The 19,217-nt window shown below is 38.9% G+C and overlaps 1 protein-coding gene across 1 annotated transcript; it reads left to right on the top strand.

Annotated features, from left to right (window-relative positions):
* The first annotated feature begins 1,454 nt into the window (after positions 1-1,454).
* Positions 1,455-16,406, top strand: TRAPPC3L (trafficking protein particle complex 3 like). Its single transcript, XM_032216339.1, is given in 7 exon segments — positions 1,455-1,648; positions 4,098-4,145; positions 5,599-5,653; positions 5,656-5,695; positions 7,071-7,170; positions 12,889-13,074; positions 15,555-16,406. Coding segments are annotated over 7 exon segments (591 nt in total). The 5' UTR covers positions 1,455-1,606; the 3' UTR covers positions 15,675-16,406.
* Positions 16,407-19,217: the final 2,811 nt, after the last annotated feature.

Below are 19,217 nucleotides of genomic sequence, written 5' to 3'. Positions count from 1 at the left end.
GTATTACCCTATTTCCCTGAAAGTAAGACCTCCCCATATAATAAGCCCAACCGGGCTTTTTAGCACATGTGTTAAAAATAAGCCCTCCCTGAGAATATTGCAACACAGCAGCAGCCAGTGACCATATTCACTGCCTCCTGCACCTCAAAAATAGCAAGACTTCCCTGAAAATAAGCTTATAAGCCAAGCGCTTATTTCGGGGGTCAAAAGAAAATAAGACCTTGTCTTATTTTCGAGGAAATACGCTATTTAAATAACTGATCACTTGCCATGTATTGAATCATGTTTTCCATATTAAAAATTATATTTTGGTGGAATATTTGAGGGAATTCTGTGAGTACTCCCTAAGCTAAACCTTAAGGTTAAACCCTCAGCCTTCTGATGTCAGCTTATACTCCCATAATTTAGGGCCATTCAAAGGGAGAATTCCTTGATGATACCGGTCAAAAATCATCCTCTCTTCCCTTCCTTACTGGCTTTTATTTATATACTACTAATACTCTCTTTCCTATAATCTTTAATTGCACAAAACAGTGTACCATGGAGCAAAACACTTTGAACCAAGGTACGTCAAATGAACAAACTACAGAAGCTTCCAAAATCCAGGACTCAGGACTCCCATGGAATTGAGGTTTAGCAATGTTTATACAATACTTTATGACATAAAAATGATCATAAAGCATTTTGTGACATAACACAAAAAATCATATATTTTTCCCCCGTGGTCAACTCCTGGTGGTCAATTGTGCTATACAGTTAAATGTGGGCTACTTTCAAGGCAGATACCTCTCTGAATATCTCCCTGAATTTTAAAGAACTTTTCAAGTGCGTCAACAGCTCTGCCATTGTTGAAGGCGTTGGGAAATCTAATAAGGAAATATCTCTGAAATAACCTAAGGGGGTGGTGGTCATTAATTGTCTCTAATGGAAATTGAAAGGGAAGAAGAGTTGTTTTTGTGGTCTAAAGCTCTACTGAGCCCTGTTGCCTCCGATGGACACCTAGGGAAAAGATTATGGAAAAAGCGAGGCGATAAGAAGCAAGGTTTTACAAATGCAAGGCACTTTCGTCTGACATCCTCATTAAATTGTGTACTAAGTTAGGGCAAATGTGCCATAAAAGCTTGCCCTAAAAGCACCTCAGAAAATGGCAAAGAAAGATGGAGAGTGGAAAATGTTGTCCTTTGCCCCTGCCATAAAATATTACGAACAAGGCAAAGCCTTGTTTAAAAGCCTCTCTGAAAGCATCCCCTCAGTGGCTGGATTCAAGCAGAGAGATAGCTATTTTACATGTAATTTGCAAGTTGTTTTGTTTAATGGATCAGTTAAACGATCTGAGTCAGGTTGTTTACTGAAGTAAGCAGGATTCCTTGCCAAACACATTTCTGTTGGAAGACTTCAGGCTTACCGAGAAGAGGAGGAGCAGGGGGGGGGGAGGGAAGCAGGATCTTGTAGCATCAGAGTTGATTACAACCAGGGTGTAGCAAGGGTAATAAGACCAGGGCTGAGGAAGAAATGGAGTTACAAGCAAGCAGAGCAGCAGAGAAAAATGCTATCTAAGTCAGAAGGAATATAATAATTGTTGGTATCTTCCTACTGTCCAAGTAGAATGGCACATCCAGCAAATAGAAGACCAGAGAACTCCAAAATCGTAAGTCATGCTTGTATATCTACTAGCAGCTACCAAACTTTATTATGCTTGTTACTTTTAAGGTGGTATTCTTCATTATCCCTATTGAATGTATTTTGTGAATTCAGTATGCTAGTGAAGCCTTCACTGTTTACTTTTTAAATGGGGTGTGTTGGAAGAAAGAATCCTTTTTGACCATACTTCCGTTTCCAGTGCTTGTGGTTATGGCAAGGATGATTTTCCACAAAATTGAATCTATAGAAAACCCACAAAACTACTGGCGTTCATCAATTTTTATTTTATTTTTGAAAAGTTTTTTATTTGTAGTCTCTTACATACATTTACAGGTATACGTTCTCACAGTTATTATTCTTATTATATTTTATCACTTTTATCCATTTGTTTTTCCATATAAAGAGTTAAAGTATATATTCAGGGATTGCTTTGCTTACCGTCCCATACACCTGTTTTGTGTTACCATCATCCTACTTTTCCTTCCTTTTCTCCCTCCCTTCCTTCTCTACTTTCTTCCTTCCTCCTCTCCTTTCCCTTTCCTTCTTCCCCTTCCTCTCCCCTATTCCTTGCTTCCCCTTCCTACCCTCTCTCCTTCCCTTCCTATCCTTCCCAGGCTTCCTCTCCTTTCCTCTTTCTTCTTTCTCCATCCTTTCCTCTCTTCACTCCTCTCCCTCTCTTCCTTTCCTCTTTTATTGTTGTGGTAATCTCTTTTCCTCTTTCGTCTGGTGTATTTTTGAGATGGTATTCCAGCAAGCCCAGTTCTAACTTTATATTTACGATTTCCTTTTCCCTTTCCCTTGCTATAATTTCTAAACTGTTTTTCATCTGTGTCTCATTCTTTGAACATATACTTATATATTAATACTTTACTACTTTTCTCTTTCCCCCCTTTTAAAGTTAAAGTTTAATAAATTTATATGCCACACAATCCCGAAGGACTCTGGGCGGCTTACATAAAAGCAATTTAAAGGAATACTCTTCCCCCCTCTTTTTCATTTAATAGTGTGTCGTCGGGTTTCTCTCTCTCTCTCTCTTGGCATTTATCAATTATGAGGCCACTGCCGTACCCCATAGAAGTTTTCTATAACATTATGTGGGTTGTGTGTATATGTTTACATCATGTTCTCATCAGATGCTAAATAATAATAACAATAAGTGGCATTCATGAATTTTGACTGGCATGCTACTCTTTTAGTAAAATCTGAGGCAATAGATGGCATAGATGCCTGAAATAATTTCTTCCCTTCTCTACCTATATCAGCCCTCCCTCCCTCCCTTTTTTCCTACCTTTGCCAAGGATTCCCATTCTGGTTACACAAGGATGTGATCTTAGAAGTATAGTATATTTTGATGAATGCATGACAAGTGCTATGATTTCATTAAAATATATTTAACAGTACAAAGAGTAAGATATAATCTCTCAGCCATGTCCAGTGCAAGTAGAATCAGGGAAAGAAAAAGATGTTATTGGTCTATATTTTTTTGACTTTTCTGACTTACACCTGCTTTAGGTTTAAACTTTTCTAGTTCTTTGAATCAGTTGGCAGTGAATTGTCTTTAAGATGATAAATTGCTTTAAAGAGTTGGTTTTCAGCTGAGCTAATTTTCAATGAGGCAACCCCCTGCCTCCAAATATAAATGTTCTGCATCTATATTTGAATGGTCTAAGCAGACATTTAATTGAAGATGTTGTCATTTTGCCTCTCAAATAATTTCAGCTCTTGATATTTTTGACAGGTCTTCATTTTTTTTCTAGGCCACCAGGTGGCAGCACAAGGAGAGGCAATATTTTTAAATTTTGGTCTCTCTGCCCCACCTCAAATAGAAGTAAATTTCATGCCATAGCATTATTTCGCAATCTCAGGGGAATTCTCGGTCTTAAAGTCCATCTATCTAAAGTTGCTGGGATTGAGAAACACAGCACTGTATTATATTGCCCAAAAGAAAATATGCATTTGAAGCAATATTATATATAATATTTTATATATACATATACATAATAAGTTTATGTATTAATGTACATATCCTATCTTTATAATTTTAATAAATAATTCAAGTGACTAATATAGCTAACACTCTATTCTCCTCCTATTTTCCTCATAACAACAAGTCTGTGAGTTGGACTGAGAGGAAAGTGCCTGGCCCAAGTTACCAGAACAGCTTTCAGGCCTAAGGTGAGGCTAGAATTCACCATCACCTGGTTTCTAGCCTGGTGCCTTAACATGACTGATTCTGGTGTAAACCTAGTTCCTAACTCCATCTAAGAGCTAAATTCCATTGTGCTTCTTATTGGTATTATTTTTCACTAAGTAGTTTATTGCTATTTTTTTCTTTTGGTTAGAGAATTGCCTTTTCAATTCATCATACACTGTTTTTTAAAAAGTTAAAAAAAATGTTTTTAAAAAAATCAAGATCTTTTGTGCTCCTTCTTCTTTTACTTCTTTTTATGTTGTAGGACTGGCATTTGCCCACCATTTCATCCTCTGCATCAGCTCATCACATGGTATGCAAACTGACTAATGCATCTATCCTAATTTTTGTCCATGAGTCCTGGGATATTGGGGGGATTCATACCAGTTATAAGGGATCAGATTTTAACATTGGTAAAGAGGGACACCATTGGCCAGGGGGGGGGGAGGTTCTTGATTAAAAATTTTAAAAATCTGGGACTTTTTTAAAACGCCGTGGGACGCGGGACAAATTGTCAAAAGTGGGATGTCTGGTCACCTTAATTTAGATGCCCTCAAAGGCAAAACTCAGGGGCTGAATTCTACAGGGGGAGGAGTAAAGGGGGGGGATATTGAGGGGCAGCCCAAAGCACCGTCTGTCCAAATGTTGCATCAGTAACTTTTCATAGACCATGATCAGAGGAGCAGCTGATCCTATGGAGAGAATCCTGCATTCAGTCCCAGGCCTACAAGTGGAAGTAACCCCTTCCTCCTTCCTCCTTGTACCTTCCTTCCTTCCTTCCCTCCCTCCCTCCCTCTTTCTTCCTTCTAGCCTTCCTCTCTTTCCATTCTTTCTCCTTCCTTCCTTCCTCTTGCCTATCTACCTTCTGTCTTCTGCTCCTTTAGATCTCTTCCCCTTCCCTTCCTTCATCCTTCAATCCTTTCAACCTTCCCTCCTTCCTCCCTTTCTTCTTTATTTTTCTGTTCTTCCCCTTCTCTTCCTTTCTTCTTCCATTATTTTTTATTTCCTCCTTCCCTTCTTTTTCCTTCCTCCTTCCATCCTTCCTCTTCCTTCCTTCCTCCTCTTGCTTATCTACCTTCACCTTATCCGTCTCTGCTCTTTCCCTCTCTTCCTCCTTTCTCCTTCCATCTCTCTTCTTTCCTCACTCTTCCTTGTAGCACAAAACCCACCTTTGCATGGTTGTGAGAACATAGGGAAAACAAAACAAAAAGCACAGCGTCCCTCTGTCCTCTGAATGGGACTCAGCGTGACTCCGATTTGAATACAAGCACACGGAGCCGGGCAGGCAGATAAGCACTTTCATTTGCATTCTCTGCTACCATGATGCTTTGCGAGGAACAATCCCCAGGGGTCCCCATGACTTTTTGCAGATTTTTCCTTTCGTGCTTTAAAAAAAAATCGGGCCTTTTTTAAAACGCCGTGGGATGCGGGACAAATTGTTCAAAAGAGAGACTGTCCCACCAAAAGCGGGATGTCTGGTCACCTTATACTAATAGATATGGTTTGTTTTTTCACACAGGCCCCCTGTGGGCAGTAGTCACATTCAGACTATGATTAATAAACTCTGGTTAACAAGCCACAATCATGGGCGGTCATTCAATGCGATAAAGCAAAACCACTTTTTGGATTGTATTATATATAAATCTAGCTTCTGTCTGGATTCTCTGTTTGTTTGTTTTTTCAAAGATATATATCCTACTTGCTCCTGGAGTAGAAAATTGTATGTTTTGCTTCAATTCTCATTCAGTATTTCCTGTGATTGACAGAGTAGAGAGCTTTTTGTGCTCACCTACGGTGCTTTGGTCGCCCAACTGTGTAAGGATTTGAAAAGGATGAAGATGTAAACAAATATTTGGACAGCATGTAAGTATAAGATGGCAAGGAGCAGCATGACAAATTTGAGGGAAAATAGCTAGTTATCTTTTCCCTGTTCTTCAATCTGTTTAGTTGGGTGTAGATATCAGCTTGGAAAATGGCTGTAGGATTCTGTTTCTATTCTCCAACCTGTTTTGAAGCTGACCATCCAATCTTCTCTATTTTACTGAGCTCGGAATGCTGCAAAAATTCAGAGATCTCTATAAGCCAATTAGTGTTGCTTTCATCTGGCCAATAGGAGTATGCAAAAATCTTCAGGCTATACCCTGAAACTAGTGAAAGTCCTAAGTCCGTGATGGCAAACCTTCAGCATGCGTGCCAGAGCTGGTATGCAGAGCCCTCTCTGTGGGCATATGCGCCATTGCCAGCTGCTCTTCTGGTTTCTGGCACATGCATGTGTGCACCGGAGCACTGGAAACCCGAAGGCCAGCTGACTGGCACGCACAATGGATTTTCCATTGTTTTATTTACATTATGAATTTTATCCTGCCTTTTTTCTAATATTTTTTATTTTATTCAAAAGAACGTTAAAATACAAAATTAAAAAAAATCCAAAAATAGACTAAAAACCACAAAACAATCAAGACATTAATAAAGTGCATTAAAAAGGGGGGAAAAATCCCAACACATACACACATGTTATCCGCCTAACTGAATACTGATTTATAAAGGTAAAGGTTCCCACTCTAGGGGGCAGTGCTCATCTCCATTTCAAAGCCGAAGATCCAGTGCTGTCCGAAGAAGTCTCCATGGGCATGTGGCCAGCATGACTAAATGCCGAAAGCGTAAGGAACACTGTTACCTTCCCACCAAAGATGCTTCTTATTTTTCTACTTGCATTTTTTACCTGCTTTCAAACTGTTAGGTTGGCAGAAGCTGGGACAAGTAAAGGGAGTTCACTCCATAACCGGCACTAGGGATTGAACTGCCGACCTTTCTGATCAACAAGTTCAGCATCTTAGCCACTGAGCCACCGCGTCCCTTTGATTAATACATTACTACAATATTGGTCCCCATCCCTTGCAAAACAGCCTTCCTCCAAAATGTTTAAACTTGTACATTTATTTGCAAATGATTGACTTCTCTTCTATATACTAAGTATATTAATGACAAAATAGTCAGCAGGAAGAAAATAATAATTAAAAAGACCAGGTTAAGTTTCAAAATGCTTTGGTAAAAACTGTTATTGTAATCTGTAGAACAGTAGAAAATTTTGCGATGGCATCTTATCTTATACACTGCTTCTTATATCCGAATTTATCCTGCCCATAATGCATGGAACACTGTGTACCATGTGTCCATTTATATTCACATCAACTGTCAGGAAGTTCACCTTTTTTCTCTCTCTTTTCTCCTTGGACAGGGGATACAACATCGGCATCAGATTGGTTGAAGATTTCTTGGCTCGTTCTGCTGTGAAGAAGTGCCGCAGCTTTTCTGAAACTGCAGACATAATTGCACAGGTACTCAAAGATGCTGATTCGTCTTCACTTGGCAAGGCTGAACCAAATTCTTACCATTTCATATTCAGTCTGACCCCCTAACAGCAGACTATAACCCAGAAAGAAAGATTCACAAGGTTAGCTTAATGTGAAGAAGGTAAAGGTTACTATAGAGCAGGTATGTCAAACTCAATTTCATTGAGGGTCCCATCAGGGCTGTGGTTGACCTCAGTGGCTGGGTGAGCATGGCTGACTGAGTGGGCATGGCCAGCTTGATGTCACTCACTGGGCGTGGCCGACTGGGTAGTGTTGGCCGACTGGGTGGATGTGGCCAGCTTGACGCCACTCCCTAAACTGCTGCATGTTTCCACTTTGGGTTCCTTCCACTGATAGACTGGGTGGAAGCCAGCCCAATGTTTCCTTTTGGCATTGGGTAGACCGGGCCAAAGCAACACGGGTAGACCAGGCCGAAGAGATGCTCACCTGATGTTTCCTCTTGTCATTGGGTAGACCGGGCCGAAGCGACACAGGTAGACTGGTCTGAAGTGACATGGGTAGACTGGGCCAAAGCAACGCAGAACAGCCCCTTACATCCAGGACGGCACCGCAGTCCAGATCTGACCACATCTGGCCCATGGGCCTTGAGTTTGACACCCAGACTATAGAGAATCAGAGAAACTGAATAAGCCCAAACTTCAGTACTAATTTATTAGCAAATAAGGGTTTCTGAGAGCTGTTTGCACCTCTTTTTCCAGAATAGAACACTAAAGGGCTACCCACCCTTTTCCCAATAAGATTGACATTAAAAGATCTATCTGCTCATCATTAGTAATATTTCAGATGTCCTTATTTCTTTCTCTCAAAGAGATCTCTTTTATGTTCCCTTTCTTACATCTGTTAGACTCCAGTTTGGGTGACTGCCAGCTAATAGAAATATTGGTGGAAAATTTGGAAGTTATAATCCAAAGCATCTGAAAGAGATTTAATTGGGAAGAGCTATCATAGCCTTGTGATTCTACCATTTGCCTTCATGCAATTTCCAAGACCAATTTCCAATATGTGCCTAAGAATCACATTAGTAGAGTTTTTACAGTTATATGTATTTGCCTTGAGCTGATTTTGGAGAACTTGTATTCCAATTTTTAAACTTTTATGGCACAAATATATCAGAAGCATTTTTTTAAAGCGAGACCTAATGCATAGTTGCAACAAAAGCACAGGAAAAGAAAGAACATTTGGAACAGTACATCAAAAAACAAAAAATCAACGCAAACATAATAAACTTATTTCTACTTATTTGATGTTTTTTCTCTTTAAATTTGAACTTGTCCTTATTTTTTCAGTAAGTTTTATTTTTTAATATAGCTTTTTTCTGAGTCCAAAGCAGAAATCTGGCAGAGGGATGAATGCTGAGATGCCTGTAGTGACATCAGCACGACACGCTTACAACCGTTGCAGCATCCCATTGGTCACATGATCAAAATTTTGAGGCTTTGCAACTGGTTTATATTAATGATGGCAAAACTCACTTAACAAATGTCTCACTCACAACATAAATTTTGGACTCAGTTGTAGTCATAAGTTGAGGACTACCTGTAATGAGAGAGTCCCTCTATGTTTGACCAATCCACCACTAGCTATGCCATTTTTATTTTATTTTTTTCAGTAAATCATTGCTTAACAAAATTCACTTCTATTTGGTGGTGGTTTTTTTTGGTAGAGATTACTGTGGACAAGGTGAACATTGTGTGGGTAAGTTTAAGTTTGTGTGGCCTTCAAAAGAATCATTGGTGGGATATAAAAGCAAAATATTCAATCATATTCAGCACTTTTTATGGCAAGGGATAAAAAGACTACATGCATTGACATAGAAAAACTTGCTTTTTTATTCCTCCTGTCATTGTTGCTTAGTCCAGTATTACCTTATGTTGAGGTTTGTTGTTGTGTATGAACAACATACACAGAGTACATAAACATAACTAAGCTTTCCACAAAGTTTTTATGTTCATATGTTGGTTTTGTCATACACTGAATATTTTGGAGTCTGCATTCTCTTATTTTATTTTGTTTGTGAAGACCTTGGAGAGTATTATAAAATGCAAACCACTATATTCTGGTTGACTTTCTTAACTTAGGTGTGCATGTATGCTGCATACACACTTGTTGATATAGCAAATGATATATTTTGCTGAAAATATTATATTCATTCTGTTTGCTGGAGTTCTTCCTCCTTTTTAACACAAACCTTTTTTTAAGAAAAAGGGCTTTGTAGAGTAAGGGAAGAACTTCTAAACCCGTAATGGCGAACCTATGGTACATGTGCCCGAAGTGGCACATGGAATCATGTCGCCTGACACTTGCGGCATCGCCCGTTTCTCTTCTGGGTTTCTAGCACGCATGCGCACATGATGATCAGTTGGCCTTCATGCGTGCAGCAGTGCTGGAAATGGGAAGAGCTGTCTTCTGTTTTTCAGCGTAAGCATGCGCGCAGGTCAGCTGATCATTGTGTGTGCATGCATACCAGTAACCAGAAGACCTTCTGGTGCGCTGGAAACCAGAAGTACATTTTCCAAAACATGCATGTCTCTTGACCAGCTTCTCTTCCGGGTTGTGACCCAGATGAGCGCTCCCTTTTCGGCACTCAGTACTGAAAAGGTTCACCATCACTGGTCTAAACTCATGATGAGAAAATGTCTTGGTTATGATTCTTCTAAGCTCTGTTCTTTCCAGCGTTAAACAAAGCTTAATTATTTACTTTGATTTATTTGAGGTTTTGCCATTTTTCCTGTTATGGTGATTTGAGTTCAATGGATGTTGAAAACTTGACAGTGGCCAAAATAATGTACCAGAAGAAGCCACTGCATTCCAATTCCAATAAAACAAAAGAGAAGACTAAGAAGAAGCAAGTAAAATTGTCTTTAGAATGGAACATCAAAGTGGCCATCACTGAGCCATTAATAAAAACAACATACTATGTTTTCTATTCTTAGAGGAGCCTAAATATTTTGAAGAAACTTGGCAGACAGCAAGAAGTCTTCAAAGAGTATAAAAGCCTCACTTCAAACCTAGAAATTATTCAACAATACAGACATAAAGTCTATCAATCCAAGTAGCTCATGCATAATTCATTCCCTGAACATTGTTTTAGATTGTCTAGTACCACCAGGACTTAAAATCAGTAGAATGGTTTTTTGATGCTTTTTAATAGAACAGGATCCTACTGAGTTTTCAACAGCAATTAAATCCCTGGACACTGTATAGAATGAACCTGATCTGGCTAGCCTTCAAATATTGTTGTGTTTAGAGATCTGTGGCTATGTCTATTGACCCAAGATGGTTTCATTATATTTCATCAAAGTCCAAACCATACAAACCTGTTCCTGAAGATAACTAAGCCATGTCACAGAGCTGATGAATAATAATGACAGACAGCTCCATTGCCTTCTGTGGTGCTGTGTGGATCATGGAGAAGTAACATTAATAAAGAAGATAAGTCACTTCTCAGACCTTAAGAAAGGATATAATATTGCACAAGTGAAGCTGTGTATACAATACTATGATTTCAACCAAGCAGATAGCAGGAATACTGAAACATAACTGGAAAGAATTTGTAACTCAAGTCCGTATACAGTCAAGTACCTAATCAAAGTGATGCATCTCAACTTCTGGCTTTTTAGGTATTGAGCATAAACTTCCTGACTAAGGTCTAGATGATGTTAAGGAATTAAGAACTGATCTAACCAGCATAGAGACAACTTCATCATATATCACATATTATAAAAATTAACTTCCTCTTTAATCAAATGTTCAGTTGAATTAGAATTAGTATGCAATACTGCATTCTAACCACTGGGCCACCACTCATAAATGATGAATTTAGTTTGTAATCTTATCTTGCAACCAAGATTATGGTCTTTACTAAAGGACTAAAAGATACACATGACAATTGATGGTTAAGTGATTTTTAAGTATCCAAGTAAGACCTTTCATACCTCAGGGGAAAAAGTGGCTGACTCACAAGCAAACTTGCTTGACCCAAGAACTAAAACTGCTTTCCTAAGATTATTCTATGAGAGAGGAAGCAGGATTCTTTCAATAGTCCTTAAGATATTCATGGTCAAAATGAGGTCCATTTCATAGTGGAATTCAGTGAGGTCCTGACTAATGTATTAAGATAGGCATCTAATTTTTGCTGAAAAGATGGTTACCAAGGATTGAAAAAAGAATGCTACTTTCCATGATCAAATATTGATTAAATAGGAATTTTAGATTTAGAATAATCCATATTGCTGACCATTTTTAATCAACTTGAAAAAGGACAGTTCATATAATAATCTTCATATAAAACACAATGCATCACTACTGTTACACTTTGTTGGGCACTCAAGTTTAACTTAGATTAAAAAGACATTACATTAAAACATTTCTGAAAGAAAATCCATTTGTGCTAATGAATTTATTTTCTTGCACAATCTTCTCCTGTTCTAAGAAAGATAATTGTTTTAGAAATTGATACTACGAGACCTTCTAATAAAATTAAGTCTTCATGAATTTTTTTAAGACAGCCAACCTACTAGTATCTCCTAATAATTTTTCAGTTAGCATAATCCTGGTTAAAGGAAGAATTTTCTGAAGCCAAAGAAGCAAGATAAGAAGGATCACCAACCAAAGATTCTGTGATAGGAATTATCATTTTCTCCCTTTTTTCTTCCTGCCAATTCTTCTGCAAACGGATTCAATGGTAGCACTCAGTGTGAACTGCTACCATTTCTGTTCTTGTGATCCTGTGGTGAAAAGAAAGGAATAAAAATCTTTTTCTCTATTCCCATTGTTCCTTTGGCTCAGGTACATTGAAGTGTTCCAATATTTGCTTCACTGGAATATGGAATGCTAAACTAGTTTAGGTTTTGTCAAAGTGCAACAAACTGAAAATGTTTCCGTGGAACACTCCAGATGGGATGTTTGGGTTTGAGAGCTAAAACAAAACATATTTTTCTATTTTATGCAGAACTCCAGACAGAAGCATAACTTTAAACAGACATAGCCAATAAGTGTGCCTAGATTTCTTTTTTTCTTTTTTACGCAATAACCAGGGGAGTTGTTTTCATTCAGATTGTGAATCAGTTTCTTTCCAGCTGAAATCCTGATGATCACATACACATGCTACTCTAGAGTGAGCTCCAGAGAAGAAGAGCCCCCATTGGCATCAGTCTGAATTCTCACTCCCCAGCCTCACTCTAAAGTTATTGCAAATGAAAAAATAAGTGTTGTCAACTTCATGCTGAGGAGGCTATAAACATTCACCCTCTTGGCATGCAGTAGTTCCCTTAATGAAAATCCTCAGTCCAGTATTTGAGAGGCTGCCACAAAGAGGAAGATGGGGTCAACTTATTTTCCAAAGCACCAGTGGGCAGGACAAGAAACAATGGATGGAAACTAATCAAGGAACGAAGCAGACTGGAATTAAAGAGAAACTTCCTAACAGTGAGGACAATTAACCAGTACTTCATCATTGGAGGTTTTTAAGAAGCGACCTGTATGAAATGGTACATGGTCTCCTGCTTCAGCAGGAGGTTGGTCTAGAAGACATCCAAGGTCCCTTGCTGCTCTATTCTCATTGATTGATTGAAAATTATGGTACATATCTGTAAATAATATAAGAAATGTCCAAATTTATTTAAGATAATTTATGGTTTGACCCAGTGATGACATGGCACACATTTTTCATTTCATTGTCAGGTTGCTTTTAAGATGTATCTGGGTGTCACCCCTACTGTGACTTGCAACAATGCAATGGGAAATGAGTTTTCTCTCATTCTGGCCAAGAATCCCTTAGTGGACTTTGTGGAAGAGCTACCAGCAAGTCGATCATCTCTTTGCTATTGCAGCCTGTTGTCTGGGACCATCAGAGGGGCTCTGGAAATGGTAAGAAAATGGCTCTTCCTACTCTGCTGCCCCCACAGAGCAGCCTCATATTTGTTTGTTCCTAACAATGATGCTGCCCTAGTGACAATATACAATGCACGACATCATGACACAACCTCCAGCCAATGTCCCCTCTAAGCTGCGCGCCGGCGCAGCCGCGCACATAACAAGAAAACACCACGCAGAAGTTTCAAACTGCAGCGCAGTGTTTCTTTAAATGTGACTGAAAATATCCCCCCTCCCTCCCTTCTCTTTCTGCACTGAACTCTCTCCTCCATCTGGCAATTGGTGAAATCAAGGAAGACTCTGCCTGGAGACCGATGATGCTGCAGAAGGGAGAATTCCCATTGGTCCTATGGGGCTTCAGCGGTTCTTGGGAAAACATGATTCACTGGTTGTAGCCTGTGTTTCTTTGCACACCCGGGGTTTCTCAGGCATTGCTTCATCTGCGATCCTTTCGCTTTGGGGAGAGAGGGAACCAGCATGGAATTGGACTGCCTGAGCCAAAGGGGAGACTTGATTTTTGAGCAGTACCAATCCTTTCCACTCTTTCCTTTCCCTTTCTGTCCTTCTTCTATCTTCCTTTCCTTTCCTTTTTCTTTTCCTTTCTCTTTTCCTTTCCTTTCTCTTTTCCTTTCCTTTTTCCTTTCCTTCTTTTCCATTTCATTTCCTTTTTCCTTTCCTTTCTCTTTTCCTTTCCTTTCCATCTTTTCCATTATCTTTCTCTTTTCCTTTCCTTTTCCTTTACTTTTTTCCATTTCCTTTCCTTTTTCCTTTCCTTTCTCTTTTCCTTTCCTTTCTTCTTTGCCCTTTCCTTTCTTTTTTCCCTTTCCTTCTTTTCCATTTCCTTTCTTTCTTTCCCATTTCCTTTCCTTTGCTTCCTTCCTTCCTTCCTCGGGGTCTGAGGGAGAGGGAGGGGACCCTTTTCCTCCTTGCCCTCCTCCCCAACATCTGCTCTGATGGCAATTATGGCTAAAAAAATTCAGGTGCTCAGGCATGAAAATGTGCCACTCAAACACTATACTTTTCCGCACACACTGAAAAAAAAATTAGAGGGAACATTGCCTCCAGCATTTGATACTTGCATTGTAAAACAGCTATATAAAAGGTAGAGTGTACATTGTGACATTGTAAGGCCTTCGTTGTCAGCCCCCCACCTTCATTCCCTCGGGGGGCATATGATCTGTCTGATTGTGTGATTATGCTGAACCATAATTTTGGATCATCCAGGTGTATAAAATCACCTATTATGGTTTGCAACCATGGCTTATTGTTTAGTATATAGTACAAACGTAGCCACGTAATCCTTGGCTGGCTTGTGTGTTTGTTTGTTTGTGTGTGTGTGTGTGTGTGTGCATTGCCTTCAAGTCAGTGTTGGTGACTGCCTGAATTAGTCCTTAGAGTTTTCTTGGCAAGATCTTCAGAAGTAGTTCGCTGTTGCTTTCTTCTTAGAGCTGAGAGTGTGTGACTGTCCCCAAGTCTACTCTACTGATTTTGTTTCTAAGACTCAGAGTCTTTCAGCTTCTGATCTTACGCCTTAGCCACTATGGTACATAGTGGCATAGTCTCTAGCCATAAATTGTTACCCATTATTTATTAGATAAACCAAAACTTGTCAGGGTTCACTGAAAACATTAAACTCAAAACAAATAAAATATATTAAGTGTCATGTGCAAATCCAATCAAATTTTCCTACTGATGCTATTAGCCTTTTGACCATTTGGCATTGAGGAAACAGACTAGATGAGGTTGATTGTCCTTCTAGGCTTATATCTTGCTTTTCAAAGACCTTCTGTACAAATGTTTTCTCTGTGTGGGATTTGTGTCTGGTACTTTACCTTTTGAGAGGTTAAGGTAGAACAGGAGAGCTTAAGTTTTAGTCTCAACTGGACACAGTTAGTTACTCTTTCTGTCTTAGGAAGAAGGCACCAACAACCTTTTTCTGAAATCTTGCCAAGAAAACTGCAGGGACTTGTCCAGGCTATTGCCAGGAGTCAACCCTGACTTGAAGGCACAAAACAAACAAAAAACACTTTTTAATTTACCCCAGTCATAATATCTGTATTCTCAGAGTCACTTGATTGTGAGATAGGTAGCTATATAAATATGATGAATGAATGAATGTTCATGGTGTCATTGACCTTTATACTTAAAAGCATTTCATTTCTATATATGAGCTAAATTTATCATATTGGCAAGTGAATATCATATAGGAGGTGTAGAAATGGTGCCCTAAAAAATTGGAAGGCGAAGGTAAAACTAGTAAGTACAATAGTATATGGGTATTTAGCAATATACATAGATCACATTTTGATCTTCACCCATGTTTTCAGCACCAGATAAAAGCTTTATTCTGTTTCCAAGCCTTAATTGCTGGAATCTCATATTTAACAAATAAATAAAATACCCCATTATTGTATGGCTTTCTTGTCATTGTGAACCTTTGTCCCTGTAACATGTATTTAGCTTTTTATTTTCAGATACACTTAACAGCTGAAGTGATTTTCCTTCAAGACACTCTGAAAGGAGATGATGTGACAGAAATCCGAATCACATTCTTGAAGAAGGCTGAAACCAAGAAATACAAGAGAAATAAATGAAACGGTTATCTGAAATAATTATATACATAAGGTCAGCCAAGCCTTAGTAGCTGCCTACAAAGAGGAATCTTCCAATACAGGAAGGACCATCCACTCAGAACATGACTAAAAATAAGCATTTTTTCTATCCAGGCCATGTATGCCCAGAAGCTTGTTGGAGGAACAAGAAATTAGCATACAATCCCACCCTCCAAGGGAATGTGTAGTGCTCCAAAATGTATTTATTATCAAGAACTGGATGTTGAATATCCGTAAAATCTCTGGTCCCTGAAAAATATCCTTGCATGCTGCTGCTTCATATTGGAGCCGTGCTACATCTTTTTCAGTGAGGTAAATTTCAGTGCAAGGCTGGGAAAAACAAGGTTTTCTGAGGAGTGACAATGCTCCTGAGGAAATTCCATGAAATGTAGTAAACAGGACTAAATGCAACCACCAAACCTTTCCATGCTCCCTGCAATCATACCTTCCCCAAATTAATATCATGAGGTAGGCAATGTAGAAGATAATGCAGCCCTAAAATAAGTTCAAGATGCTTTAGAAGCAAAATGCAATAAATCCATAATAAGCCCCTAATACTTTCCCTCCCCAGGATGCCTCACTGCTTCCCTGACATGATCCAAAGGCTGCTTCCTCAGCTTGATTCTTGCATTTCTTACCATCAAAATGATGCCCGTATATTTTGTCAGGCTTCTAACTGGCTTCTGCTTGGACTATCTCTGTTAATAAAAGGACTTGCCGATTGGGTTGTTGTTGTTGTTATTTTACTTTACGCTTTGGATTTTAAGACGTGTATAATTTTAAAGAAATGAAAAGGGTGAATTATATATAATAATTCTAATAAATCATATATATATATATATATATATATATATATATATATATATATATATATATATATATATATATATGTTATATTTATGCTGATAAATAAATAAAGGGAGACTAGTATAGATCTATTTCAAGCTATTTAGCTCTCATCATCCCAGTAAGGGTATGGCTAGCTGATGAGAGCTAAATAGCTTGAAATAGATCTATACTAGTCTCCCTTTATTTATTTATCAGCACAAATTATATATATATAATCTGCACCAAATTGTGCATGAACTTGAGAAATTATATTAGAGTGTAAAATATATTTTTTCTGTTTGGAGATCATTCTCTCAAAAGCAAATGTACACGTTAAATAATTGCCTTCATTTATGATAGAGGTTTACCAAAGTCTTCTTCTGACATAACATTTAGTGAGCAAAAGGAGGACCAAGATTTAGCTAAGAAATGTAGCTTCCATTTGTGCAAGTTTAACAGAAACATGTCTTCTGTCAAATAATCTACCCAAAGACTTCCTGAGCAAAAATTATAGGTTTTGAAAACTACTTCCTAGAGTATTATAAAAAAAATATATGAAAAATTTAAATTTCCAAGAATCCTGATTTGCAATATATAGAAGGATGGATGTATGCAATTGCCCTCTTTAGTGAGTTAGTTCCCATTACCTGTCCCAGCTTCTGCCAACCTAGCAGTTTGAAAGCATGTAAAAATGCAAGTAGAAAAATAGGAACCACCTTTGGTGAGAAGATAATTGTTCTGTGCGCCTTCCGCATTTAGTCATGGCGGCCACATGACCCCGGAGACGTCTTAGGACAGAGCTGGGTCTTCAGCTTTGAAACAGAGATGAGTACTGCCTCCTAGAGTCAGGAACGACTAGCACATATGTGCAAGGGGAACCTTTACCTTTACCTTATAGAGGTTAACATTTATCTTTGAATTCTAAATGCATAGTTTAATGAAAGATATAGTTTAAATATGCAAGTTGTCATACCAAAATGCCTCTTGACCAAAGGTTTATTAAGAAAAATACTTATAACTGAAATATGCACAAATTGATAACCAGTACAGAATTTAGGGGAGTGGGGGAATGAATTTTAGACTGAAATATAGGAAAGGGGGAAAAGAAAGGGCGGCTGAAAGATTATTTTAGTTAGGCTAGTACTCTCCTTGTTGCCTTATTTCAACAGCAGTAGCACAAGCAGATTTACAAAATGCAACTACCTAAATTAGTTGGGGGATTAAAATGGGTTTTCTGGTTCTCTACAGTTCTACCAATATCTAGGCCAGTGATGGCGAACATTTTTGGCTCACGTGCCAAAAGGGGGGAAGCACAGATGTGGGAATGTATGTGGGAATGGCACACCCATAATGCAATGCATGACACCCCCCCAGTGCACATGCACACATGACCAGCACTCCCCCCATTTTTTCACCCTCCCCAGGCTCCAGACGCTTTATAGGAGCCTGGGGAGGGCAAAAACAGCCCCCCTGGAGTCCCTCTTGAGGCTTCAGGAGCTTCCCTAAAGCCTACGGAGCGTAAAAAACGGCCCTATGGGCAAACCGGAAGTTCAGGAACGGACCGTAGGACCGTTTTTAGTCCTCCTGAGCCTTCAGGGAAGTCTCATGAAGGTTCCTGAAGGCTCTGGAAGACTAAAAAACAGCCCTATGAGCAAACCGGAAGTCCATTCCTGAACTTCTGGTTTGCCCATAGGGCTGGTTTTTTGCATTCTGGAGGACCTCTGCGATGGCGAGGGAGGCTGTTTTCGCCCTCCCCAGGCTCCTATAAAGCCTTTGGAGCCTGGGGAAGGCGAAAAATGGCCTAAAAAAGTCTGGCCAGCTGACAGAGCAACGGCTCACGTGTCCTGACAAATGGCTCGACGTGCCACCTGTGGCACACGTGCCATAGGTTTGCAATCCCGGATCTATGCTTTTGACTGAAGCAAAGAATCTGTTCTATCAATATGATAGCATTCACTGACTTGTAAGACCTCAGTGCTTTCTGAGACACAGCTTGTTTTCCCATGAACAATTTGAAAAGGAAATCCTGTCCTAAAAGCAATATGATATCCTATCATAGATTATGGGGTTCTTTTAGAAATAGTCCTGCTATATGTGTTCTCTTTTTAATTTAATTTGAATTGCCAGAATGTCTTATAGCAATACTTCTCAGTCTCAGCACTTTAATTTTTGTGGACTTCAATTCCCAGATGTATCTGGCGTGTGGAATTCTGGGAATTGAAGTCCACAAATATTAAAAGTTACTGAGACTGAGAAATGCTAGATTATATGTTAGTATTCAGACCTTTCCTAAAACTTTAATGTTTGTATTTCTTTTTATTCTGGAAGTCTTGGTGGGGGTCTTTTATTACAGTTTTGGGAAATTAGGCAATATACAGTGACATCAAGTCTCCGTAGTGTTGGCTAAATCAAGCAACAACCGGCAGTCACAAACATTCATGATGTTAGCCCTTTGAAATAATAAACATCAATGTCAGTAATAATCAGAACATCTGAACACCTCTTCAAAAAGCTACCATTTTTCAACAAAAATTAAAGAACACAACAAATTGCAATAACACGAATAAGAGGGGGAAGTTCTCAAGTTTTATGGTGCCATGAACCCAGAACCAAATCGGATCCACCTTTTTCATCATTTCATTTCCACAAATTCAGGAATCTGCTCTAAACATTAATAAAGCTAAATTGACATCCTTG

This window comes from Thamnophis elegans, chromosome 4, assembly GCF_009769535.1.
Source record: "Thamnophis elegans isolate rThaEle1 chromosome 4, rThaEle1.pri, whole genome shotgun sequence".
Classification (NCBI taxonomy): Eukaryota; Metazoa; Chordata; class Lepidosauria; order Squamata; family Colubridae; genus Thamnophis; species Thamnophis elegans.
This window is presented reverse-complemented; position numbering and strand designations above follow the sequence as displayed.